General features: G+C 42.0%; 1 protein-coding gene across 2 annotated transcripts in view; it reads left to right on the top strand.

Annotated features, from left to right (window-relative positions):
* p4ha3 (prolyl 4-hydroxylase, alpha polypeptide III) overlaps positions 1 to 26,914 on the top strand; it is an 83,704-nt gene that overhangs the window by 16,731 nt on the left and 40,059 nt on the right. For both annotated transcript variants that reach the window (XM_059646766.1, XM_059646767.1), the window contains exons 3-7: positions 4,269 to 4,492; positions 11,863 to 12,012; positions 15,026 to 15,077; positions 16,272 to 16,435; positions 18,452 to 18,628. In XM_059646766.1, coding sequence (XP_059502749.1) covers positions 4,269 to 4,492; positions 11,863 to 12,012; positions 15,026 to 15,077; positions 16,272 to 16,435; positions 18,452 to 18,628 — 767 coding nt within the window. The remainder of the gene's footprint in view (positions 1 to 4,268; positions 4,493 to 11,862; positions 12,013 to 15,025; positions 15,078 to 16,271; positions 16,436 to 18,451; positions 18,629 to 26,914) is intronic.

Genomic DNA, 26,914 nt, shown 5'->3' with positions numbered 1-26,914 from the left:
GGAAAGTCATCTTGGGGCCTGGGATGGGGGTGAGGGAGGAGGTGTGGGGGCAAGTGTATCATTTCCTGTGGTTGCAGGGGAAGGTGCCGGGTGTGGTGGGGTTGGAGGGCAGTGTGGAGCGAACAAGGGAGTCACGGAGAGAGTGGTCTCTCCGGAAAGCAGACAAGGGTGGGGATGGAAAAATGTCTTGGGTGGTGGGGTCGGATTGTAGATGGCGGAAGTATCGGAGGATGATGCGTTGTATCCGGAGGTTGGTGGGGTGGTGTGTGAGAACGAGGGGGATCCTCTTTGGGCGGTTGTGGCGGGGGCAGGGTGTGAGGGATGTGTTGCGGGAAATGCGGGAGACGCGGTCAAGGGCGTTCTCGATCACTGTGGGGGGAAAGTTGCGGTCCTTGAAGAACTTGGACATCTGGGATGTGTGGGAGTGGAATGCCTCATCATTGGAGCAGATGCGGCGGAGGTGGAGGAATTAGGAATAGGGGATGGAATTTTTGCAGCAGGGTAGGTGGGAGGAGGTGTATTCTAGGTAGCTGTGGGAGTCGGTGGGCTTGAAATGGACATCAGTTACAAGCTGGTTGCCTGAGATGGAGACTGAGAGGTCCAGGAAGGTGAGGGATGTGCTGGAGATGGCCCAGGTGAATTGAACGTTGGGGTGGAAGGTGTTGGTGAAGTGGATGAACTGTTCGAGCTCTTCTGGGGAGCAAGAGGCGGCGCCGATACAGTCATCAATGTAATGGAGGAAGAGGTGGGGTTTGGGGCCTGTGTAGGTATGGAAGAGGGACTGTTCCACGTAACCTACAAAGAGGCAGGCATAGCTGGGGCCCATGCGGGTGCCCATGGCCACCCTCTTTGTCTGTAGGAAGTGGAAGGAATCGAAAGAGAAGTTGTTGAGGGTGAGGGTGTTGGTGGAGGGGGACTGGTCGGGCCTGCAGGACAGGAAGAAGCGGAGGGCCTTGAGGCCATCTGCATGCGGAATACAGGTGTGTAGGGACTGGACGTCCATGGTGAAAATGAGGTGTTGGGGGCCAGGGAATTGGAAGTTCTGGAGGAGGTGGAGGGTGTGGGTGGTGTCATGGACGTAGGTAGGGAGTTCCTGGACCAAAGGGGAGAAAATGGAGCCCCCTCTCTCCCTATTTATCCCAGAACCCTCACCCCATTCCCCACTCTGATGAAGGGTCTAGGCCCGAAATGTCAGCTTTTGTGCTCCTGAGATGCTGCTTGTCCTGCTGTGTTGATCCAGCTTCACACTTTGTTATCTTGGGTTTGAACATTTTTGGTTTTCATGCTTCGTGAAATGGCATCCTCCACGGTTACAGATGTAGACCTAGATTTCAATATAATCTTTCACAAATCGAGCAGTAAAAATGCAAAGTTATTATTGACTGATCAGTTTTTTTTCTTGCTTTAAAAGATCACCATTTATAAAATGTGTAAGTAGTATACTGGGGTGCCAATTCAATTCATTCCATGTGTTTAATTTTGTATCATGGATGATCCTGGCCAAGCAATATTTATTGTCCATTCTTAATTTTTGGAGAGCATTAAGAGTCATCACTTATTGAAAAGTCCGTGTAGGGAAGGTGCAGTAAAGAATGCTACCTAACCAGTTGGACTTTTACAAAAATCATGCAGTGTCTGTGGTCCCTTTTTCATCTGATTCTTGTCTTAATCTTACTTTAATGGGATTTGAAACCACTTGTGAGCTGTTAGCACCTGTATTAACATCATTAGGCTAACATACCAAATCACCAGCAGCAAATTACGCCTTATATTTGTTGATGAAGAACACATTGCTGTGTTCTAGGTATCATGATTTATCGTTTGCCAGAATCTAGAGATTCTTTAATTCATTTGACATCTATACATGACTATAGAAATATGTAACACATAAACCCTTTGAATTCTGTGCTAGCTAATGCTAGACAAATCTACATAAAATCTCACTGACTCTTTACAGTAGCTGTGTTTCTGTTTCAAATATTTATCTGCTCTTCACTTAATAAATTCAATGCTCCTGTCTCAACTGTTGATTTTGATAAGTAATCGTAATTTATTTCCTCAGTCTCATGTTGATGATTTTACATTGAAGACCCCTTGTCACTGGTTATCCCATAAGAGACAGTAGCCTTTCCTCTTCACAATTAACATTTTTAGAATTGTACAATTACTTTGGAATCTAAAGAAACCTCTATCAGACCTCTACTTAGACTTCTGTGCCCTGGTTGAAAATGTCCCATTAGCTGAAGTCTTTCCCAATAATTATAGTTACTCATCTTCAGGATCTGAATGGAAAACAAATTTTTTCTTGTGCAATAATTCAAAGTACTAAATCTTCAACAAGTGCGCATTGCACATTTTCAGACAAAATGTAATTACACTTCTTTAGATATACCCTTAACAATCTATAGTCCTACTATATGTGAGATAAATGGAAAGGAGTCCAGAATAAATCTTCACTCCTGAAAAACAGCAACACATATGGAAAACTTGTCAATATGTTTGAATAGTAATGGTGTAACTCCCAATGCACTGAAGTCATGCACATCATCAATAGGTCTAAAAACATTTCTTAAACAACATCAAATAAACACTTGAAGGGAAAAAAAATTCAGAACTACAAATTGCAACTTTTGTGCAATAATGTACACATGTACATATACATACAGCCTGATTCTAAAACATTCAAAAATAATTCAATTACACAGAGTTAAACTCAGATCCATTAAGTCGATCATCGTCACATCCCAAAATGTGAAGGATAAACAGTTTCATCTGATAACCTTGTGATCAGAGATAATGGGAACTGCTGATGCTGGAGAATCCAAGATAACAAAGTGTGGAGCTGGATGAACAACAGCAGGCCAAGCTTTTATGCTCCTGAGATGCTGCTTAGCCTGCTGTGTTCATCCAGCTTCACACTTTGTTGTCATCTGATAAGCTTTCTGTATCAGTTTTCTTCTGCTATTTACATTACACTAAAGAAGTGGATTTGTGGTAACAATACAGTCTCAAGTCATCAACAATGAACTGGCCATGTACACTGCAGTCTTTTATAGTAAAACAGCTTGTCAACCACACAAGTGATTATATATAATTGATGAGTGTCACTGACTGACACGTTGATCGAATGCAATGAGTTGACGAGCTTAGGTTGCAGTTGCAATGTTTAATTCTGGTGCAGCAACTTATATTGAAAGCAAGGCACTAGACTCTTGGGGGTGTTATTTAAGATGTTCTAGACTTCTCCAGAGATTTACTGAGGGTAATGCTCAAGCCTCCACACATTAGAAAGATTGGAAGTTCAGTCTCTGGTTTGTTATCAGCCTCACTAGTGTTAGGAGAGGTACACTTTATTCCCTGCTTTCCTGAGCTCAGTGAGATTGTCCACATGTGGGGTCACCCGGGAGGGATGGGTTGGACTGTAATGCCCTTTAAGGTTGAAACGGTTACCAGTATTTACATTGTAGTTTCACACATTTGGAATAATGGCTTTGGGAAAACGCTGACATCGTTCATAAAATTATGCTCTAGCATTATTGTAATGTTGATAGTCAGAGACTTTTTCCTAAGGTGGAAATGACTATTATGAGGGGGCATAATTTTAAGGTGATTGGAGGAAGGTACAGGGGAGATGTCAGAGGTAGGGTCTCCACACAGAGAGTGGTGGGCGTGTGGAATGCACTGCCGGCAGTGGTAGTGGAGTCAGATACTTTAGAGACTTTTAAGCAACTCTTGGATAGGCACATAGAGGATAGTAAAATGCAGGGTAGATTGATCTTAGTAGGATAATAGGATGGCACAATATCATGGGCCAAAGGGCCTGTACTGTGCTGTACTGTTCTACTTTTCTATATTTCATTAGCCAAACTTTGCAAAGGAAAGTGAAATTTGTGTGAAAAAAGTTAAGTATAAATTTTCAGGGAGAAAGTGGCCCAAAAAAATGCCTCATTATTACAATAGCTGAATTACCATATAGGAATGTATTAAACTGATTAATCAATGTTCTGTAAAAGATTATCTCTGACAATTTTATGTTGGTTGCTGACCTTCATGTGAAAAATGTTTCATTTGTTTCTTCTAATATTTGTGGTTAAGTCGTTGGTGCCTAAAAATTTGTTTCCACACTATTTCTACTGGCTTTAAGTTTACGTAGTGATAAATATTGCATATTTTCACCAGCTGCAGAGTATGACAAGTGTAAAATGTAAATCCTGTAGACTAAGATCCCCAACAAGGTGAACTGACACTGCTTCCAACACTGCATTTAGCACTAAAGGACGGTTATGAGAAAGTCGAGGCGAAACTGCCAAAAGCTGAGGACCTAGAGGGAGCTGCCAAAGGTTTGATGAGGCTGCAGGATGTGTACAGCCTAAGCACAGAGGGATTAGTCAAAGGGGAGTTTCTACAGGTGGCCGGAGATGATATTTCCATTATCTACAGGCCAACCCTCTCCAGTGCTCTTTCAGCAGATGACTGTTTTCAAATTGGAAAGGTATGTAAACATAGGTGAAGAGAAGGTTTTTTTTTAATCCTAAGTTTTGTTAAATAAAAATATATTCTTTCTAGTGAACCTATAAAACAGTCTTTCGGAACAAGATTCTCTAACAGTCATTTATTGTCACTTAGGATGTATGTGTGGTAGTTAAATAAGCAAAGAACTGCGGATGCTGGAAATCAGAAAAAAAACCCAGAAGTTGTCAGAAAACTTAGTGGAGAGAAAACAGAGTTAATGTTTTGGGTCCAGTGACCGTTCTTCAAAAACAGTTGCAAAGAAGAGTATGGTGGCTCAGTGGCTAGCACAGCTGCCTCACAGCACCAGGGAGCCATGTTTGATTCTAGCTTAGCTGGAAATATGCAGGGCACCCAACAATGATTTGATGCCAGCAGTGCCGTTTTGGATCTCTATTTTACACAGTAGCTCAGTGGTTAGTATGGCTGCCTCACAGCACCAGAGACCCAGGCTCAGTTCTAGCCTTGGGTGATTGGCTGTGTGCAGTTCGCACATTCTCCCCATGCCTGCATGGGTTTTCTCCGGGTGCTCCGGTTTCCTCCCACTGTCAAAAGATGTTCAGGTTAGGTGGATTGGCCGTGCTAAATTGCCCATGGTTTCTAGGGTGGGAAATGCACTGATAGGTGAGGGGGTGGGCCTGGTGGGATGGTCTTCAGAGGGGTATTGTGGACTCAATAGGCTGAATGGCCTGCTTCCGCACTTTATGGAACCTATGAAATTCTGAAAAATTCAGAGTCCCTCCACTGGACTCAAAACATTAACTCTATTTCTTTGTCCACAGATTCTGAGTTTTTCTAGCAATTTCTGGTTTTGAACATGCTTGGTTCCTGCTTACTTAATCCACGTGCATATATTAATTAATTAACCAAACCAAGAACAGTGTGCATTGTGTACAAGTTTACTTCGAGTGTTTATGGTATGACAATTCCACAATTACCGTTGATGTTTAATTGGTGTGGTAATGCGTAAGATCACTGAGGGGCCTCCTACAAATAGAAACATAGAAAATAGTAGAGAACCAGGCCATCAGCTCACCCAGCTTGCTCCATAATTCAATATGATCACTGCTGAGCTTTTTTAACCTACATTATCTTCCTTGCACAGAAAAATGGTTACACCATTATCCTCTTGGCAGGTTGCTGGTCATCAATTCTCACACTGCATACCTTAAACATTCAGGGTGACTATGTTTTGCAATCCACAAAACTGTCACCAAATGCAACATACAGGCTTCAGCTACAGCTCCAAAGCCCAAAGCTCAAGCTGCTGCAACCAAAGCTGCCTCTTGCACAAATGGTTATCTGAGGCACTGGAGTCATCCTTAATATCCACATAGCACAAGATGGGCAATGTAGTGGGCTAGTCAACAAACCCAACCAGTTCCACGCAGGTGCTATTATTCCATCGAAAGTGGGATCTCCTACAACCTAAGGCAAGAGGACATTTCTCCTTTTTGCCTCCTTTATAGTTCAGTCCATTGTACTGCGCATTGCTTCTGAGTGTCGCAGAGAGAACACTCTTAACTAAAAGTATTTTTGAATTCTGTTTTTAATTATGTTGAGAGAGATAGATCTTGATTTCAAAGCCTGTCTAAATTAATAGAAATGAAAATTGGATCGTTTCTACAGAAGCTAACTAATTCAACGTGCTAGGCTGACACCAAATTGACAAGTTAAAAATCCACTTCCAGCTGTTTTCATTCTAGACACACTGGTGCATAAGTTCAGCTTGCATAGCAGCATTCATGTCATTGGAAAATTGGATGGTCTTCAAATCAACTATTAATTGCCACCACACTTTCTGTATTGCAATCTGAGGTGAATTCATATCCCACTATCTTTTTCATCTAAAACATTTGTTGCTTTTATCCCAAAGTCATAGTTTCAAAATAGAAACATTCCCAAAAGTTTCTAACTCCAAAACATGTTTGTTTTCGTATCAAGAAAGTATTATCCCATGTCGGAACAAATTACTGCCGATGCTGGAATCTGTACTGATAAACAGGCACCGGAAATCACAGCAGGTCAGGCAGCATTCATGGAGAGAGAGCAAGTTCACGTTTCGAGTCTAAATGATTCTTCATCTGATGCAGAGTCACCTAGACTGGAAAAGTTAGCCTGCTGTCTATTCATGGATGCTACCTGACCCATTGTGATTTCCAGCGTATTTTGTTTTCAGGAAGTATTATCCCTTAACAGGTAGAATAAATGTTAATATAGCCTTATTATTTAACAAAGAAGGGCAACTGTGCATTTTCAAGTCATTTTCGGTGGCTACAGTAGCTTAATGGAAAATATATTGAATGTTTTGTCGAGATAATTTATAAGACTGCATTTGTCATTTATGTCACCACATGATTTCATGCCTAAGTTCACAGATTTCATGAGTTCCACGAGTTTATATCAGGATAGCGGCTGCAGAACTCAATGGTCCATTTGGGATTTTCCATCTATTCCATTCATCAACCCTGCTTGATTCTCTGCACAGTTTTTGCTGAAACATTCTTGGGTGTCAACAGTGCTGGGTTCTGCATAGATTTGCCTTTAATTAACACAAATTAAATGATCCTGAGCCGAACAATTCCCAACATATCTCTGTCACAAACTTTCTTAGTTTTTAATAGACGAAGTGGTTTCCAATATACAAACAAAATATTAGTAGCTATTTATTAGTGGCTGTTGTGTAAACAGTAGTAATGTAAATGCACAATTAAATGTACTTGCTGTTTAATGTAATGTCAGAATGCTTTTTATATAAAGTTATATTCCGTGTAAAGCTACATTTATATGCAAACATACATGCACAAGTTTTTTTCGTACATGCATCGAAGAATATCATTTTAAGTTGGCCTTTGTGAAACCTGTTTGGATTTGAAATTGGACATAAACAGCAAATGACCAAGGGATTTTTCTATTTTCTATTGTGAATTCATCTGTTCCTTAGTACAGGATTGTGTCAGACTGGGGATTGTTTTGTATGTGCGCGCGTGTGTGTGTGTGTGTGTGTGTGTGTGTGTGTGTGTGTTGGGGGCTCGGTTTGATTGTATGATAATTTACATGTACAGTTAACAAAATATAGTTTTTTCCTGCTTTTTCTATGCAATTAAACCTTCACTGATTGATCAGAGTTATAATTTATTTTAATGCCTCATCAACAAAATGAAGTTTCATAAATGATCAATCCAAGAAAATCCAAAGGTTGGATCACATTTGAATCAAAATATTAGATTAAAAAATGCTAAACTTTGCAATAAATCAGAATTATTTTTTTCTCAAAATAAGAGCACACAGCAGAATCATGCTAAATAAAAACCAAAAGAACTGCAGATGCTGTAAATCAGCAGCAAAAGCAAAGTTGCTGGAAAAGCGCAGCAGGTCTAGCAGCATCTGTGGAGGAGAAAACAGAGTTAACATTTCGGGTCTGGTGACCCAAAAGGGGCTGCCAGACCTGCAGAGCTTTTCCAGCAACTTTGCTTTTGTTGCAGCAGAATCATGCATTCACTTGTGCTGCCAAGATCAATTAGCTTCAGAATAATTTGAATCCAGTTCAGCTGGATCTGGGTCATAGTAACGAAAATTGTTGCCAGAAGTTGGATTATTTTTGTTTCTTCTTCTCACTAATGTTTTGATTCAGCGTAGCTATGGAGAGGATTTCCTTAGGGATGATTGCATGTCACTCTCCTTTTTATACTACATTAACTTTCATGTCCCTAGAAAGTGTCTTGTTTCTTTTCTTCCCCCACTACTAACAGATTTTGCTATCACACCCAACATCTTTCCATTCACATCAAATTGTAAGTTCAAACTTTGCACTGCTTTTGACGGTATTTGAGGCATAATACTGAAGAAGTAACTGTTGTAATTTGTAGAGTGTTACACAGCAGCGACTTGTGTGGAGTCTGGGGTGTTACTTTTAAATACATTATCTTTCCAAATAGTGACTGGAGACACTATAGTTCAAGTACTTTAGATGGGTCAGTTTGTGTCCAATTGTGCATGAGGGATTCCTGGCACAGTATGTAGATAGGCCTACAAGAGACGAGGCCACATTGGATTTGGTACTGGGTAATGAACCAGGCCAGGTGTTAGATTTGGAAGTAGGTGAGCACTTTGGTGATAGTGACCACAATTCAGGTACGTTTATTTTAGCGATGGAAAGAGATAGGTATATACCGCAGGGCAAGAGTTATAAGCTGGGGGAAAGGCAATTATGAGGCGATTAGGCAAGAATTAGGATGCATAGGATGGGGAAGGAAACTGCAGGGGTTGGGCACAATTGAAATGTGGAGCTTATTCAAGGGACAACAACGGTGTGTCCTTGATAAGTATGCACCTATCAGGCAGGTAGAAAGTGGTCGAGCGAGGGAACCGTGGTTTACTAAAGAAGTTGAATCTCTTGTCAAGAGAAAGAAGGAGGCTTATGTAAAGACGAGACATGAGGCTCAGTTAAGGCGCTTGAGAGTTACAAGTTAGCCAGGAAGGACCTAAAGAGAGGGCTAAGAAGAGCCAGCAGGGGACATGAGATGTCTTTGGCAGGTAGGATGAAGGAAAACCCTAAAGCTTTCTATAGATATGTCAGGAATAAAAGAATGACTAGAGTAAGTTTAGGGCCAGTCAAGGACAGTAGTGGGAAGTTGTGAGTGGAATCTGAAGAGATAGGAGAGGTGCTAAATGAATATTTTTTGTCAGTATTCACACATGAAAAAGACAATGTTGTCGAGGAGAATACTGAGATACAGGCTATTAGAGTAGACAGGATTGAGGTTCATAAGCAGGAGGTGATAGCAATTTCTGGAAAGTGTGAAAATAGATAAGTCCCCTGGCCCGGATGGGATTTACCCTAGAACCCTCTGGGAAACTAGGGAGGAGATTGCAGAGCCTTTGGCTTTGATCTTTATGTCATCACTATCTGCACGAATAGTGCCAGAAGACTGAAGGATAGCAAATGTTGTCCCCTTATTCAAGAAGGGGAGTAGATACAACCCTGGTAATTATAGACCAATGAGCCTTACTTTGGTTGTGGGTAAAATGTTGGAGAGGATTATAAGAGATAGGATTTATAATCATCTAGAAAAGAATAATTTGATTAGGGATAGTCAACACGGTTTTGTGAAGGGGAGGTCGTGCCCCACAAACCTTCTTTGAGAAGGTGACCAAACAGTTGGATGAGGGTAAAGTGTTTGATGTGGTGTATATGGATTTCAGTAAAGTGTTTGATAAGGTTCCCCATGGTAGGCTATTGCAGAAAATACAGAGGCATGGGATTGAGGGTGATTTAGTGGTTTGGATCAGAAATTGGCTAGCTGTAAGAAGACAGAGGGTGGTGGTTGATGGGAAATCTTCTGTTACTAGTGGTGTACCGCAAGGATCTGTTTTGAGGCTACTGCTGTTTGTCATTTTTATAAGTGACCTGGATGAGGGCGTAGAAGGATGGGTTAGTAAATTTGTGGATGACACTAAAGTCGGTGGAGTTGTGGATAGTGTGGAAGGATATTGCAGGTTACAGAGGGACATAGATAAGCTGCTGAGCTGGGCTGAGAGGTGGCAAATGGAGTTTAATGCAGAAAAGTGTGAGGTGATGCACTTTGGAAGGAGTAACAGGAATACAGAGTACAGGGCTAATAGTAAGGTTCTTGGTTATGTTGATGAGCAGAGTGATCTCGGTGACCATGTACATAGATCCCTGAAAGTTGCCACCCAGGTTGACAGGGCTGTTAAGAAGGCATACAGTGTTTTAGCTTTTATTAATAGAGGGATTGAGTTTCGGAGCCATGAGGTCATGTTGCAGCTGTACAAATCTCTGGTGTGGCTGCACTTGGAGTATTGCATACAGTTCTGGTCGCCGCATTATAGGATGGATGTGGAAGCATGGGAAAGGGTGCAGATGAGATTTACCAGAATGTTGCCTGGTATGGAGGGAAGGTCTTATGATGAAAGGCTGAGGGGCTTGAGACTGTTTTTGTTAGAGAGAAGAAGGTTAAGAGGTGACTTAATAGAGACATACAAGATGATCAGAGGATTAGATAGGGTGGACAGTGAGAGCCTTTTTCCTCAGATGGTGATGGCTAGCACAAGGGGACATAGCTTTAAATTGAGGGATGATAGATACAGGACAGAAGTCAGAGGTAGGTTCTCTCCTCAGAGAGCAGTAAGGGCGTGGAATGCCCTGCCTGCAACAGTAGTAGACGCGACAATTTTAAGGGCATTTAAATGGTCATTGGATAAACATATGGATGATAATGGAATAGTGTAGGTTAGATGGACTTCAGATTGGCATGACAGGTCAGCACAATATCAAGGGCTGAAGGGCCTGTACTGTGCTGTAATGTTCTATGTTCTATGTTCTATGTTCTATTTTCTATCTGAATATTCTTCCGCAGAACTTTGGATGAGAGGTTGCAGTGAGAAAGCAGACCAGGCTCTCTTCCTTAAGAATACATAGAATTGTTTGAAAACTTGACTTTGATCTTTCACCCTGTGCTTGTGCCTGAATAGATCATCACTTCCCTGGCTCTAACCTAGCCTGGGCCTTTCTTGTGGAGGCAGTGTGGGGAGGATAGGCAATGCCATCCACCGACATGGAGTGGGGTTCCAACACAGCTCATTAAGAACCTAATAATGACAATTGAAGGAACCTGACCAGCATTTTCCGGGCCTGTTTTACTATCTGAGGTGGTCGCCTGATGCCAAGACAGGACGTCAAGTTCTCCAGACTGTTAGGCCTAGAAGCCTCTTATGTCCATGGGAGCAACTGTGAGGGCTCCAATGGAAGTGATACCCACTACTCAAACTGTGAAGGCTTGACTGCATTTCTAACCATTCTCTAAAGTAAGTTGAAAACAAGTTGAAGAGCCTGTATTTAAAGGCCTCTATCCATTACTTACTCTCTTTTGCAGTCTTCTGACTTTCAAGGCATTTGATTGTTCCCATGCCGTACTCCTGTGTTGGTTCGAGACCTGGAAACAATCTCAGCCTCTGTATCCTGTCCCACATTGAAAATCCTGCCCTTGGACTTTACTGTTCATGTCCAATTTCAAATCCAAACAAGTTTCACAAAGCCCAACTTAAAATGATACTCTTCGATACATGTATGAAAAAAAATTGTGCATGTGTGTTTTTGTATGAATGTCGCTTTATATGGAATATAACCTTCTGTAAAAAGCTTCTGACATTCCATTAAATAACAAGTATATTTAATTGATCATATACATTACTACTGTGTATATAATATTCTGCTATTCATTGAGATAGCTTTATATGAAAGTACACTTAGATAACCTACTTGTGCACTCACCAGGTATTATGACCCCATTTAACACACTTAAGTCCATGTATTACTTGTATGGTTCCCAGGTTGCCTATGATATAGGTGATTACTATCACTCAGTTATTTGGCTGGAAGAAGCAGTCACCCTTTTCCGACAAAGTATTGGAATTTGGAATACTGAAGATCAAGGAAGTCTTGAGGAAGCTCTAGACCATCTGGCCTTCTCCCATTATATGGTAAGCAGTACATGCCGAAGGTGGAATTTGTTTAATGGGCGAAGGCAAGTATTGAAAACATTATACCTGACTGCATGTGAAAATTGTTCCATTAGTTAGCAATTACTTCAGTGAGAAGCTTAACCAGATGAGGTACACAGCTTGTTAAATGTAACTCATCTTTGACTGTGAAATTTTGATTTGCTTGTAGCAGGAAACTAAATAGCTGAGGAATTGGAAGGTGATCTGAAGTTTCATTAGGACACCTAGAAAAGAAATATCTCATTCTACATCTGAATGATGTGTAAAACACTTTGCAACAATTAACCTTATTAATGGCACTCTTTAACTCTAGCTTGTTATTTTCATTGAATTTGAAAATTGAATATGTTTTCAGTTACATTAATTTGAAATGATACCTCACAAATGCAAATGTAACAAAGTGCAAAAAAAACAAAATGGAAAACTCATTGTCGAAAAGAAATCAAAGCAGATTGCAGTGTGGCACATTTGTCATACAATATAAGTTACTTCATACAGTACTAATGAACTCAACAATCACTATTAAGCATTTATCTATAATTTATCAAACATTTTGTTATTTTCTGGCACTTTCTCTCTGAAGGACCCAATATCCTGTTGCCAACTTCCTTCATTATAAAATCCAACCTTTATGATATTTAGAATGGAAAATAATGTTATTATATTAATAGTATTAGTTTATAATATTCAGAAAGGGAACAGTCCTGGTGAAGTTATTGCATCTCAGTGCACATTGAAACAGTGCATCTCAGTTTATTCATGTCTCCAATGAGAGTTTGGGTGTGTTAGTGCCTGGCTTTTGGTGCTCAGAGTGCCTTTAACAGCTCCAAAATGGCACCCACGGTGCACGTGCACATTTGTGTGCTCAGCCATATTGGGTGCCATATTGCTGCAGGTAGTGTCCACTGTGAAGCTCCCAACAATGATTTGATGCCAGCGGTGCCATTTTGGACCTCTGTTTTACTTGGTGGCTCAGTGGTTAGCATGGCTGCCTCATAGCATCAGGGACCCAGGTTCGATTCCAGTCTTGGGCACCTGTCTGTGTGGAGTTTGCACATTCTCCCCTTTTCTGCAGAGTTTCCTCCCAATCCTCCAGTTTCCTTCCACAGTCCAAAGATGTGCAGGCTAGGTGGATTGGCCATGCTAAATTGCTCACAGTGTCCAGGGATGTGCAGACAAGGTAGATTGTCCATGGGAAGTGTAGGATTATGAGGATAGGTGTGGGGATCTAGGCAGAATGCATTCTGTAGTTGCTTCAAGTTGCTAAACCCCGAGGGAGAGGTATGGCTGGAGCTCATCCTTGTTTGTAGAAGTGAAGGAGGTAGGCATCAGGCTCTCACTGACCTACTGCTGCTCTGCTACTGTTCTACTTCCAAGAACTGTTCGAAGAGGCACTTGCAGGAGGTGATGACTTCCCTATCACAGACACAGACACACTTAGACAGAGATTCACACACACACATACACACACACACACACACACACACACACACACACACACACACACACACACACACACACACACACACACACACAGTGCATTTTTGGATATCTGCCCAAACACATAATGATTCCATAGAAACCAATGATTTTCATTACTGGGAGATGGTACCATTGCAATCACGGCATTTGACTATTACTCCAGAGATTCATGTCCCATCTTGGCATCTAGTGGGATTTAAATTTAATTAATAAATGTGGAACATAAAACTAGTTATTCATAATAGTGGCCCTGATACTTTGTGATCAATTAGGGTTTAAAACCCATTTGTTCACAAATGTCTTTTTGCGAAGGAAATCTGCTGGCCTTATCTGGTCTGGTGACATGTGACTCCAGACTCACAGTAATGTGGTTGAGTTTTAACTCCCCTCTGAAATGATCCAGCAAGTCACTCAGCTGAAGGACAATTAAGGATGGGCAGTAAATGCTGATCTTTTTGGCGATGCCCGTATCCCATGAAAGAATAATGCAAAACAGAGAAATCATGAGACCAAAAGGAAAAAAAATGACTGGACAATATTCACTTGTTAAAAAATTCACGATATCAAAACAATAAAATAATTAAGCATTAATTAACAACTGAAGGGTATTTTGCATCCCAACCAATGATGTTGAGCCATGCATGGCATTCACCAGTATTCATAGTCCATCTTATGTACATGAATACTCTGATAAGGCATATATCTGGGAAAACCCTCTCACTTTGGTCACAGTAGCACTGATGGTACAGAGTGCCCAGAGATTCCCTTTTACAACCACCTTAAAAGGGGAACTGTAAAACAATGAAACAGTAACAGAGGGAGCAATCTAATCCACAAACTCATGCCCTTCCTGCCTTCTGCTCGCTGCTCTTTTCAACCGTATAACACACAGTAACATAGTCTAGCTTTAAAATATGCTTCAAAACCAGAATCTCTTGAAATACTTGCAGACAGAAAACTGTTTCATTTGGAGAGGATATGGCTTTTATTCCTCTTTAATTCTCAATGTTCTGAACTACCAAACAGAAAACACAGGCTGCCTCAAGCCCATTGCAATTAGCTTTCTCTTCATCCTTTGCTTCATAGCTATTCATTCCCATGACAACCTCAAGATGCATAGCTATTTCTTATAAATTGGTGATATAATAATCATCATAACCCATAACCCTCTTTCAGAATACTCCCCAACTAACTATGGACATAAAGGAGATGGCACACACACCTTTCTGTATACCTAAGTCATCACCCTTCATAGACCTTCTTGAAGTCTCTATTTTCCTAGAGATTAGTTTTGCTATCTGTGCTGTGTAGGTATCGTAGAGCAGAACAGTGTTCCAGTCCTGAAGTGGAAATATTTTCAATCAAAACTCCTCCCTTTTTTTTGAGGGTGTACCTCAGAACAATTTAAATTTGTGCTATGTCATCAAAGTTGGAATAGTTGAAATCAAAATGTTCAAATAGTTTGAAAAAAGGAAGAATGATATAATGTTGCTGGTATCTTATTTTTCAGACAGGAAACGTTAGTTACGCAGTGACTCTATCTAAAGAACTACTTCAGCTTGGTATGTGCTGCTAAACTGTCACTTTTTTTTCGATATTCACAAATGCAGTTTCCACCTCTCATATTTTTGATGGCTTTTCTGTTCATTCATTTTGACCTTCCATCACTAAATCTATCTTCAAAAGGCTCAATCCAGCAAGAAAAATGATTTTTAAAAAATGTATACATTGTACAGTTTTAAAATATTTATTAGTTGTCTGTAGCAAAGAGTCAGGCGCAGAATTCCACTGTTTCTTTATATTGAGCTATCGATGTGAAATTTCCTCCAGCCCAGTCCATTGTGTTGCTGAAGCCCTGGTGGAACTACATTTGAAACCGTGGTTTACTTGGAATTAAATCTGTGCTATAATTCTACATGATGAGTCGAACGGTCTGCTACTATCTTGGCTACATGTTTGTCTGGTAGCAAAGGCTTTACACATCAGAAGCTATATGGAGTCCTGTTGATACATGAGATGGAGAAATAGGGAGACAGCATTAAGAATTTGCCTAGAGGGTTCAAGATCTGTGAACAGGATTTTGCAACCAGTGAGAAACAACAGCACAAAAGGCACTAGAATAAAGTGATTGTTCCTGGAAGCACTGAATGATTTTGTTATTACTCAAGTAAACAGCAGACATTATTTGTAGTAACAAGCCCCCTGTTTCCTAGAAAATTTTTTAAAAAGTTTGATCTAATGAATAGTGCTATCATTTTTGTGTGGATAGTTTGATTTTGCAATGAGATGATGATGATGATGATTGACAGAAGCTGCCTTTCATTCACACCTCTCATCTGCCACATTAACTGAATCTTCATAATGGAAACCCATTCTTCATGTTCAATCGACCGTTCTGCCTTGAGAATTCCCAGCTGGTTCTGTCCAAGCTTTAAAATAATACAATGCAAATGCTTAATGCATGTATTTCATTACCTTTCAGTACAGCACGGTTTATAGAGGGGGTTTGCTTCCTCTTTCCTGTGAAGAAATCTTGTACAGATAATAACTTGAGGTACTTAATAGATTAATAATGCAACCACACCATATATAAATCATTAGCATCAAATATCTGTGCAGAAAGACATTGTTTACAATAAGTAGCTTTACATGTTCTATTTCATATTAAGATAAAACTCTATTTACCAGTAAGAATGAATGCATTTTATTTATGTTTGTGCTAAAAACTAGATGTTGAGCTGATTTCTAATCTACAGATTCAAGCAATAGGAGAATTGCTAGGAACATACAAAAGTATGAAAAAATCTTGCGATCATCATCAGACACTGAGCCAAAGGGAATTGTACTACAGAGACCAAATGTGACTCACCTGCTTACGAGAGACACCTATGAATCATTATGTCAAAGACTAGGCTCACAGGTAACTGAATAGGCCTCTTGGCCCTGGTGCAGATATGCTTAAATATATTGTCAGTTTAAGTGCCTTCTGAGTTGGGAAGAGAGGTGTGGTTTGGAAGGATTTTTTTTCCGTTCAAGTCTGACTATATTTCCAGCTCATTGTTCAGATCTATCAGAATATAAGAGTTGGAGCAAGAGCTGGTATGTTAGCTGTGGAGACTGCCCCTCTATTTAAATTGGCCTTCTATCTCTATTCCATTTTCTTGCACTACCCCATATCCCTTAATTTGTTTGATACCTATAAACTACAGTCTTGAGTATGTTCAGCAATTGAACATGCATGGGGATAAATGATTCGAAAGATCCATAAACTTTTGAGTGAGGAAAGCTCTCCACGTTTCAGTTCTAAATAGTCAATCTGTTATCCTGAAATCATGAGTGTTAAGTGTTGTATTACACAAAAGATTAATCAAGTTGATCATTGTATCACCGATTTTAAGATTTCATCAGTACCTGTTTTATCACTAAATATTGTACGTGAAGTTAAAGGCAATTGTGTTGTTTTACATCTAAGAAAATGTAATCGTGGACTCTTCTATCCCCCCACATTAGAACATAGAACATAGAACAGTACAGCACAGAACAGGCCCTTCAGCCCACAATGTTGTGCTGACCATTGATCCTCATGTATGCACCCTCAAATTTCTGTGACCATATACACGTCCAGCAGTCTCTTAAATGACCCCAATGACCTTGCTTCCACAACTGCTGCTGGCAACGCATTCCATGCTCTCACAACTCTCTGCGTAAAGAACCTGCCTCTGACATCCCCTCTATACTTTCCACCAACCAGCTTAAAACTATGACCCCTCGTGCTAGCCATTTCTGCCCTGGGAAATAGTCTCTGGCTATCAACTCTATCTATGCCTCTCATTATCTTGTATACCTCAATTAGGTCCCCTCTCCTCCTCCTTTTCTCCAATGAAAAGAGACCGAGCTCAGTCAACCTCTCTTCATAAGATAAGCCCTCCAGTCCAGGCAGCATCCTGATAAACCTCCTCTGAACCCTCTCCAAAGCAAACCCGTTAAAGTCAAAATTAGTGGTTCAGTCATTTTTTTAATTCACTGTTGGTATGCAGGAATCATTGGCTGGCCAGCATTTATTGCCCACCCCTAGCTGCTCTGGAGAAGTGGGTATTGTGATGCCTTCTTGAGCTTCTTCATTCATTCTTCCTTTTACTGCATGTGGACAGCCCCCAATTCTCTGTATGGTGTTCAGAAATTAGATATAAGCAAGAATGAGAAAGCAGCTGCAAAAGGCCTTTTTGATTGTTTCCCTAATGATATTTACTCTTCCTGAGGGTGCTGCCGATGAACTTTGGTAGCTCAGATTTGGATTTCTGCACAACTTCATATTCAACAGCATCTGAATGATCCTGACACTGTTTTGCAGAATCATTGATCACATTAAATTGAATATCATTTATTACCATGGAGACACAATACTTTGTTTTTAACTTTTGAGATGAGGAGGTGATGGCCTGGAGGTATTATTGCTGGGCTGTTAATCCAGAGACCCAGGTAATGTTCTGAGGACCTGGGTTTGAAGCCCAGCGCGGCAGATGGTGGAATTTGAATACAATTCCAAAATAGTCTGAAATTAAGAGTCTAATGATGACCTATGCCAATTGTGAGGGAAAAGCCCCTATGGTTCACTAATGTCCTTTAGGGAAGGAAATTGCCATCCTTACCTGTTCTGGCCTACATGTGACTCCAGACCCACAGCAATGTAATTTACTTTTAACTACCTCCGGGCAATTAGGGATGGACAATAAATGCTGTCTTAGCCAGCAATGCCCTCATTCTCTGAATGAATAAATTTTTAAAAAACATTTTATTTTTCCATAGTACTGCATTATTTGCTCTGTATTCTTCTTGATTTATCTGAATCTCTCATTGTTCCTCACCATTCCTAATCATTTCTCATCATTCTTCATCATTCCTCATTATTTCTCACTAATATCTTCCTGTATTTTAGCCAAAGCATTACCAAGATTCACAGCTTTATTGTTCCTACGAGACAAACTTTAGTCCACACTTGATTCTACAGCCAGTGAAACGGGAGATTATAAGCCGGAAGCCATATGTCGTGCTGTACCACAAGTTTGTCAGTGATTCCGAAGCAAAGAGGATAAAGGAAATTGCTGCTCCTTGGGTAATGTTTCTTTTGTATGTCTGTTCGTTTTTGAAATCACAATCATTACTGGATTTCAATGGAATGATGCAAACAGGAGATATGCTTGGCTAATGTTGTAGGTACCTTGAGTAGCAAAGAATTAAAGAATTATTTATAAGCATAATTGGATCCTTGGTTAGGGCTTCTCTTTAATCTAATGTGCAAGCCCTTTTAATGTTAGTTGTACACCATATAGAACAGCACCAGCCCAAAAGCAACATGATGGCTGGGCCAGAATGTTCATACAGGCTTAGATGTTCCATATTAGTTGGCTGTTCATCTTTGTGAGCATTATTTTCTTACTCTGATGCTTGGGGGTACAACCTGAGTCATCCAAGACAGTTCTAGAGGACCTGTAATCCAAAACCCTGTTTCTTTCACTACTTAGTTTGCTGAAACTTTGTGGCTATGTCTAATAGGAATTAGGTTAAGATTACACAAACCTTTTTCACTTAGGACTTGTGCAGCAATTAGTAGGGGAGACTTTTTATCTTACCTCAGCAGGAAGGTCTTCTCACCCCATCACCAATTAAGTTGGTAATTAACAACAATATAAAAGCCTCTTCACATTAATGCTGCAAATAACCCTATTTCCAACAAGTGGCAGCAATCATGACTGTTAAAATGGAGCCTGCTGGGTTTGGGGGCAGGGTTTCTCGATCATCCCTAGTGTGGAGATGATGGCAGGAAGTTCAGGCCCTTACTCCAACCCTCTGTGACAAGCCCCCAACCATCTCAGTCTTAAGTTGCTGTCCTTTTATTCTGAGATTCTGCCCTCTGGTCCTAGACTCGCTCAGGAGAGGCAACATCCTCTCAGGTTTTACCTTGTCAAGTCTCTGAAGAATCCTATATGCTATGAGATCACCTCTCATTCCTCTAAACTCCAGAGAGTAGTGTCCCAACCTGTTTACCCTTTCCTCATAGGACAATCTGTCTACACCAGGGACCATCCCAGTGCACCTTCTCTGATCTACCTCCAATGAAAATGATATCTTTCCTGAAATAAGGAGACCAAAACTGCTCAGACTACTGCAGATGTGGTCATGAATTCCTTCCTTAAATGTCTGCCATTGCTTCTATCATTCCTGCTAATTTTTCCGCCCATTTCATTTTAGTTAACTCTATCCTCATTTCATTGTAATTCCCTTTATTTAGGTTAAGCACAGTTGTTTTTGACTCAGGTTTCTCACTCTCAGACTGAGCATTAAATTCTATCATGCTATGATCACTACCTGTTAGGGGATCTTTTACTCTGAGGCTATTTATTAAACCTGCATCATTGCTCATTACCAGGTCCAAGACAGCCTAATCCCTGGTTAGCTCCATGACAATTTCTCTACTGAACTACCCCTAATGTGCTCAAATTGTTGTAGTAGCTACCCTTCTCAATTTGATTAACTCAATCAACATGAAGATTAAAGTCATGCATAATTATTGCTTTTTTTTTACAAACATGCAGTAGTGTTTTGACTTGGTAAAGGGACCAAGGGTTACTGGAGGAAGGCAAGAGAATGGGATTCAGAAACTTATCAGCCAGACTAAATGGTGGAGCAGACTTGATGGGGTGAATGGCCTAATTCATCTCCTATATCATACAGTTTTCTGGTTATTCCCAGTCTGAGTTGCTCCTTTTCTAGAATTTTAGCATGCAGAAAATATTAGGTAGAAGAGCAGATCAAAGTTCACAGGCAATCGGGTACACAGAGTACATTGACTTATATTTAACATGTCCCATGACAATGGCAATTTCAGAACTCTGAAACATCCAATCAGAGTCGATTTCATTGCATTTACTTCCCTGAGCATTAGAGTCCATTCACACTATTATCAGAAATATTTGACCTAATTGTATTTCAATCATCTGCAGGAAAGAAAAGGGGCATAATGCAGGCAAATTTTCACTGTGATATGTGAATTGAAGTGGTTTCTTTGATTCCATAGTCTGATAGCTTTAATGGTGTAATCTTTGTAGAAAAATAAACTAGTTGAAAGTCATTTTTTAAAAAAATTGACATATTATTTCTACTTCAGTAAAATTGTGACATATTTATCACCATCTGTAAACCTCATGCTGTTCGCAACTTGCTGTTTGCTCAAGGCATGAATTCCTGTGATTCCTTTCATTCCTTCTAACCCTGCAGGTATCTCAAGGGCAACAAACATTAAGACTGGTCTCGATTTGCATAGATTTTGTTCAACATCTTTGCTGTGGATGTCTATTAATGCATCAATTGACATCACAATGATGCCGTCATCTGCAATGTCCTGTCTATAACATGCTGGTTAATCTGACAGCAAGTACAGTTACACTGTTAAGCCGAAAGGGGAGAAAGCTGCATCCATTGTAATGCCAGATAACAAAGTGTGGGGCTGGATGAACACAGCAGGCCAAGCAGCATCTTAGGAGGACATTGTAATGCCCACTCCCTCTTGCTAGGTGAGGAACTGATGGAGTGCGTTATACACTTGTGCAGGGGCTGGGCAGTGCTGGCTAGTCTAGCCTTCAGAGAAAGTTCACTAGGCTCATCCTGGGTAAGGAGGGACTGAACTATGAGGAGAAATTGAGTAGCTTGAGCCTGTACTTATAGGAGTTTAGAAGAATGAGTAGCGACCTGATTAAAATATACAAGATTCTCAAGAAACTTGACACAGTCGATATTGAGAGGCTGTTTCCCCTTATCAGAGAGTCAAGGACTAGAGAGCATTAGCTCAGTGGTCACTCATTTAAAACCGAGATGGGGCAAAATTTTTTTCTCTCAGAAGGTAGTGAATCATAGAGGACTGTCAAGCCTGGATCATAAACATTATTTAAACCTGAGGTAGATGTATTTTAGATCAGTGCGGTCATTAAGGGTTATCGGAAAAAGGCATGAGAGTGGAGATGAGGATTATCGGATCAGACATGAGCTCATTGAAAGATGGAGCAGACTCAGTAGATTGAATGGCCTACTCTGCTCTTACATCTTATGGCCTTGTGGTCTTAGCATTTCTTGCCCATCCTGAATTGCCTTTGAGAAGCTACCTGTGTGAACTGCTGCAGCCCTTGGTGTATAGATGCTCCCAAGGTGTTTACATGAAGGGTGTTCCAGGATTTTGACCAAGAGACACTGAAGGAATGGTGATAAAGTCCTTTATTTTAATGTATTAATTTATTTGATTGAAACGTTGTCATACTTACTTTAGTATTATAATAGCTATTAAACAGCCATATTTTTAGTACAACAAAGCATTTTGTTCCCTCCCTTTGTGGAGGCACTTTGATCCTGTTCAAAGCATAAAATTCAGGATTATTTGAAAGGGGGTCTTATTTCTCACACTTAAGCACTGTCAGTTTTTCCAAGTCCAGGCACAACAGTTACCTTTCCACTTTACATCTCTTTTTTTAAAAAAGGTGTTAGAATTGCCTTTGTGGTGCAAACCTGAGTCTGTCGTAAATCAGTCAGCGAGGTGGGAGGAGCGGATAGGTGGGAGAAAAGACAGACAGGTCAAGGAAGCAGGGATGAACTGGGCTGGTTTTGGGATGAGGTTGGGGGTGGGGAGATTTTGAAGCTTGTGAAGTCCACATTGAGACCATTGGGCTGCAGGGTTCCCAAGGGAGTCACGGAGAGAGCGGTCCCTTTGGAAGGCATATAAGGGTGGGGAGGGAAACTTGTCCTTGGTAGTGGGGTCCGATTTCAGGTGGTGGAAGTGGCGGAGGATGATGTGTCAAAACCAGAGGTTTGTGGGGTGGTACGTGAGGGCAAGGGGGATTCTGTCTTTGCTGTTATTGCGGGGAGGGTGTGTGAGGGATGAGTTGCGGAAACGAGAGATGCGGTCAAGGGTGTTTTCGACCACTGTGGAGGGGAAGTTGCAGTCCTTATTTGCCTTTCGAGGGAACACTTTCTCCGTGACTCCCTTGTTTGCTCCACACTCCCCTCCAGCCCCACCACCCCTGGCACTTTTCCCTGCAACTGCAGGAAGTGCTACATCTGCCCTATACCTCCTCCCTCACCCCCATCCCAGGCCCCAAGAAAACCTTCCACTTCAAACAGATGTTCACCTGCACATCTGCTAATTTGGTATTTGCTGTTCCTGATGTGGCCTCCTCTACATGGGAGAAACCAAGCGGAGGCTCGGAGACTGCTTTGTGGAACACCTACAATTGGTTCGCGACAAACAACTGCACCGCCCAGTCATGAACCACTTCAACTTACCCCTCCCACTCCTTGGATGAGACGTCCATCCTGGGCCTCCTCCACTGCCACAATGATGCCACCCGAAGTTTGCAGGAACAGTACCTCATATTTTCCTTGGGAACCCTGCAGCCCAATGGCCTCAATGTGGACTTCACAAGCTTCAAAATCTCCCCACCCTGGACCTCAACCCAGAACCTCTCACCTCACTGATCTACCCCACCTCTATCCCCTATCTACCAGCCTCATACCCGCCTCCTTGACCTGTTTGTCTTCCCTTGATTGACCAACCCCCATACTAACTCCCCACCTACACTCACCATTACTGGCTCCATCCCTGCCTCCTTGATCTGTCCGTCTCCTCTCCACCTATCTGCTACTTTATCCACCTTCCATCCGCCTCCCCCTCTTTCTCTATTTATTTCAGAGTCCCTTTCCCTTCCCCCATTTCTGAAGAAGGGTCTAGGCCCGAAACGTCAGCCTTCCTGCTCCTCTGATGCTGCTTGGCCTGCTGTGTTCATTCAGCTCTACACCTAGTTATCTCAGATTCTCCAGTATCGGTAGTGCCTACTATCTCTCTAAGGGGCTAGACCACTGCGTTGGCCTGCATCAATACAGGAAGCACACTTATATCTCTCAAACCACTGGGTGTCATGACTTCTGCCTGGTGGCAGCACTCAAGGTATTTAAGCTGGCAATTGGAGGCTTGGCTGAAGATGCACTGCTAACTACAACAGACAGCGACTGAGCTGCTTTCCTGACATTTGCTGTTCCCGTACCTTTGGATGTTCCATGGTGTCAAGTTGCCAAAACATATTAGGTCCCCTTGTGTGCTTCAACCTCTTTTATTTGGCTGTTCTCCAAAAACAGCTGTTCAGTACATTATTCCCAAACTTTCCTCAAGATTGTAAGATGGATGAGGAAAGCAATAGGGACCCCGTTCTGTTTCCACAGTTTCACCGAAGCATAACATCCAAGGGTGTCTTAACGTCTGAATTTGATTGCTTGGTGGTTCAGAAGTTAAACATTTCCAAAAGGAGAAATGAAATCAAAGTTTTTGATCCTGCACTCATCAGGACTGAATCACCAAAAAATAACTTAGACAGAAAGCCATGAAAAGAGCGAAACACCTTTACATGCTGGAAAAATAGCATTTTTGTGTGTGTTTCCATCCAGATCAATGCAAGACAATAAACTTTGACTTACTTTTTCTCAATGTTTACACCTATATAGGTTAGTCCGTTCAGCATGTTGATTAGTCATTGTGTGGAAAGCTTCCTTATATCAGTCCATAAGATAATTTATTATTTTGAATCTGTTGCTCTAAAGTCACAATCTACTTGGAAGTATTGTTTGGGCTGTACCTTTCCTCAGTTTACCATCAGTGTGTCTATGTGGATTTGTCTGAATTGCTACTCTCAGCCTAACTTTCTGTGGGTTTGATTTATCGCTCTGCCTTCTGATGTGGCCTCAGCTTTATGCCTCCTCTGTAAACAGCCTTCAGGGCTTGAACCTTTCCCCTGCATCTGTGCAAACTGATCAGAGCTTGGTATAATCTCAACAAATACCTTGCTGTTGAAATAGATAATCAAGCTTTTCAGCTTGTTTGATTATTGCTGTCTGTTCTCCCTCATATGTAATTAAGCAAAACCTGCACCCTTTCTCAATGGCTGAAGTAGTTTACTTGAAACTTTGGAACTTGACAGCTTTTTAATCCATTACAGGTTTTCCTTTAAGAGCTGGTAATTTCAAAACAAAATAGTCAAGAGGTTTTCACAAAAAAGGAAGAAATGACTTACATTTAGCTCTTACACAATCTCAGAATGTGACAAAGCACTTTAGACATAATGAAGTACATATGAGGAGCAGGCACTATTAAATGCAGCAGCTAGTCTGCATACAGTAATTCCCAACAGACAGTGGTGTGGCCATAATCAGATCATTATTGTAATGGTACTGATTCTTTCCTTGATTAATTTGTGGCATGTGGCGATTGCTGGCTGGGCCAACATTTATTGTCAGTCCCTAAATGCTCCAGGGAAGAGTGGCCTTCTTAAAAAGCTACAGTCCTTGGGTTATAGGGCACCCCACTGTTAAGTAGAGTTTACCAGAGCAACATATTTCCCAAATCAGAATGGTGTGTACCTTGAAGGGAATATCATGGTGTTTCCTTGCGTCTGTTGCTCTTACCTTAGGTGATGGGTGAGGAAGATCATGAGGGTTTGAATGGTGCTGTCAAAGGAGCCCTGGTAACTTACTTGCATCTTGTCGGTGTTAGACACACGGTGCATCAGTGATGAAGGAGTGAATGTTGAAAGTGGTGGATGGCATGCCAACCAATTATGATTCATTGTCCTGGATGGTGTCTTGGTATTGTTGAAACCAATCCTTCCAGGAAGTGGGGATTATTCCATCACACTGCTGACTTTCAAAGTGTGGAGCTGGATGAACACAGCAGGCCAAGCAGCGTCTCAGGAGCACAAAAGCTGACGTTTCAGGCCTAGACCCTTCATCAGAAAAGGGGGATGGGGAGACGATTCGGAAATAAACAGGGAGAGAGGGGGAGGCGGACTGAAGATGGATAGAGGAGAAGATAGGTGCAGAGGAGAGTGTGGGAGAGGAGGTAGGGAGGGGAGAGGTCAGTCTGGGGAGGACGGACAGGTCAAGGGGGCGGGATGAGGTTAGTAGGTAGGAAATGGAAGTGCGGCTTGAGATGGGAGGAGGGGATAGGTGAGAGGAAGAACAGGTTAGGCAGGCGGGGACGAGCTGGGATGCAGTGGTTTGGGATGCAGTGGGGGGAGGGGAGAGTTTGAAGCTTGTGAAATCCACATTGATACCATTGGGCTGCAGGGTTCCCAAGCGGAATATGAGTTGCTGTTCCTGCAACCTACAGGTGGCATCATTATGGCACTGCAGGAGGCCCATGATGGACATGTCGTCTAAGGAATGGGAGGGGGAGTTGAAATGGTTTGCGACAGGGAGGTGCAGTTGTTTACTGCGAACCGAGCGGAGGTGTTCTGCAAAGCGTTCCCCAAGCCTCCACTTGGTTCCCCCAATGCAGAGGAAGCCACACCGTGTACAGCAGATGCAGTATACCACATTGGCAGATGTGCAGGTGAACATCTGCTTGATGTGGAAAGTTCACTTGGGGCCTGGGATGGGGGTGACGGAGGACGTTGGGGGCAGGTGTAGCATTTCCTGCGGTACCAGGGGAAAGAGCCGTATGTGGTGAGGTTGTAGGGGAGTTTGGAGTGGGCAAGGGAGTCCCAGAGAGAGTGGTCTCTCCGGAAGGCAGACAAGGGTGGGGTGGGAAAAATGTCTTTCGTGGTGGGATCAGATTATAGATGCTGGAAGTGTCGGAGGATGATGCGTTGTATCTGGAGGTGGGGTGGTATGTGAGAACGAGGGGGATTCTCTTCTGGCAGTTATTGCAAGGGCGGGGTGTCAAGGATGAGGTGCGGGAAATGCGGGAGACACAGTCAAGAGCATTCTCGACCACTGCGGGGGGACAGTTGCGCCCTTGAAGAACGAGGACATCTGGGATGTGCGGGAGTGGAATGCCTCATCCTGGGAGCAGATGCGGCTGAGGCAAAGGAATTGGGAACAGGGGATGGAATTTTTGCAGGTAGGTGGGTGGGAGGAGGTGTATTCTAGGTAGCTGTGAGAGTCGGTGGGCTTGAAATGGACAGTCGTTTGTAGGTGGTTGCCTGAGATGGAGACTGAGAGGTCCAGGAAAGTGAGGGATGTGTTGGAGATGGTCCAGGTGAACTTGATGTTGGGGTGGAAGGTGTTGGTGAAATGGATGAACTGTTTGAACTCCTCTTGGGAGCATGAGGCAGCGCAGATACAGTCATCGATGTAATGGAGGAAGAGGTGGGATTTGGGGCCAGTGTAGGTGTGAAAGAGGGACTGTTCCACATAACCTACGAAGAGGCAGGCTCCATTATTAAGCTGCACCTCCATTTCCTACATACTAACCTCATCCCGCCCCCTTGACTTGTCCGTCCTCCCCGGACTGACCTATCCCCTCCCCACTGCCCCACCCACACTCTCCTCTCCACCTATCTTTTCCTCTATCCTTCTTCGGTCCGCT

The sequence above is a fragment of the Stegostoma tigrinum genome, chromosome 6, assembly GCF_030684315.1.
Source record: "Stegostoma tigrinum isolate sSteTig4 chromosome 6, sSteTig4.hap1, whole genome shotgun sequence".
Lineage (NCBI taxonomy): Eukaryota > Metazoa > Chordata > Chondrichthyes > Orectolobiformes > Stegostomatidae > Stegostoma > Stegostoma tigrinum.
Note: the sequence above shows the minus strand (reverse complement) of the source record. Positions and strands in the feature narration are given on the sequence as shown.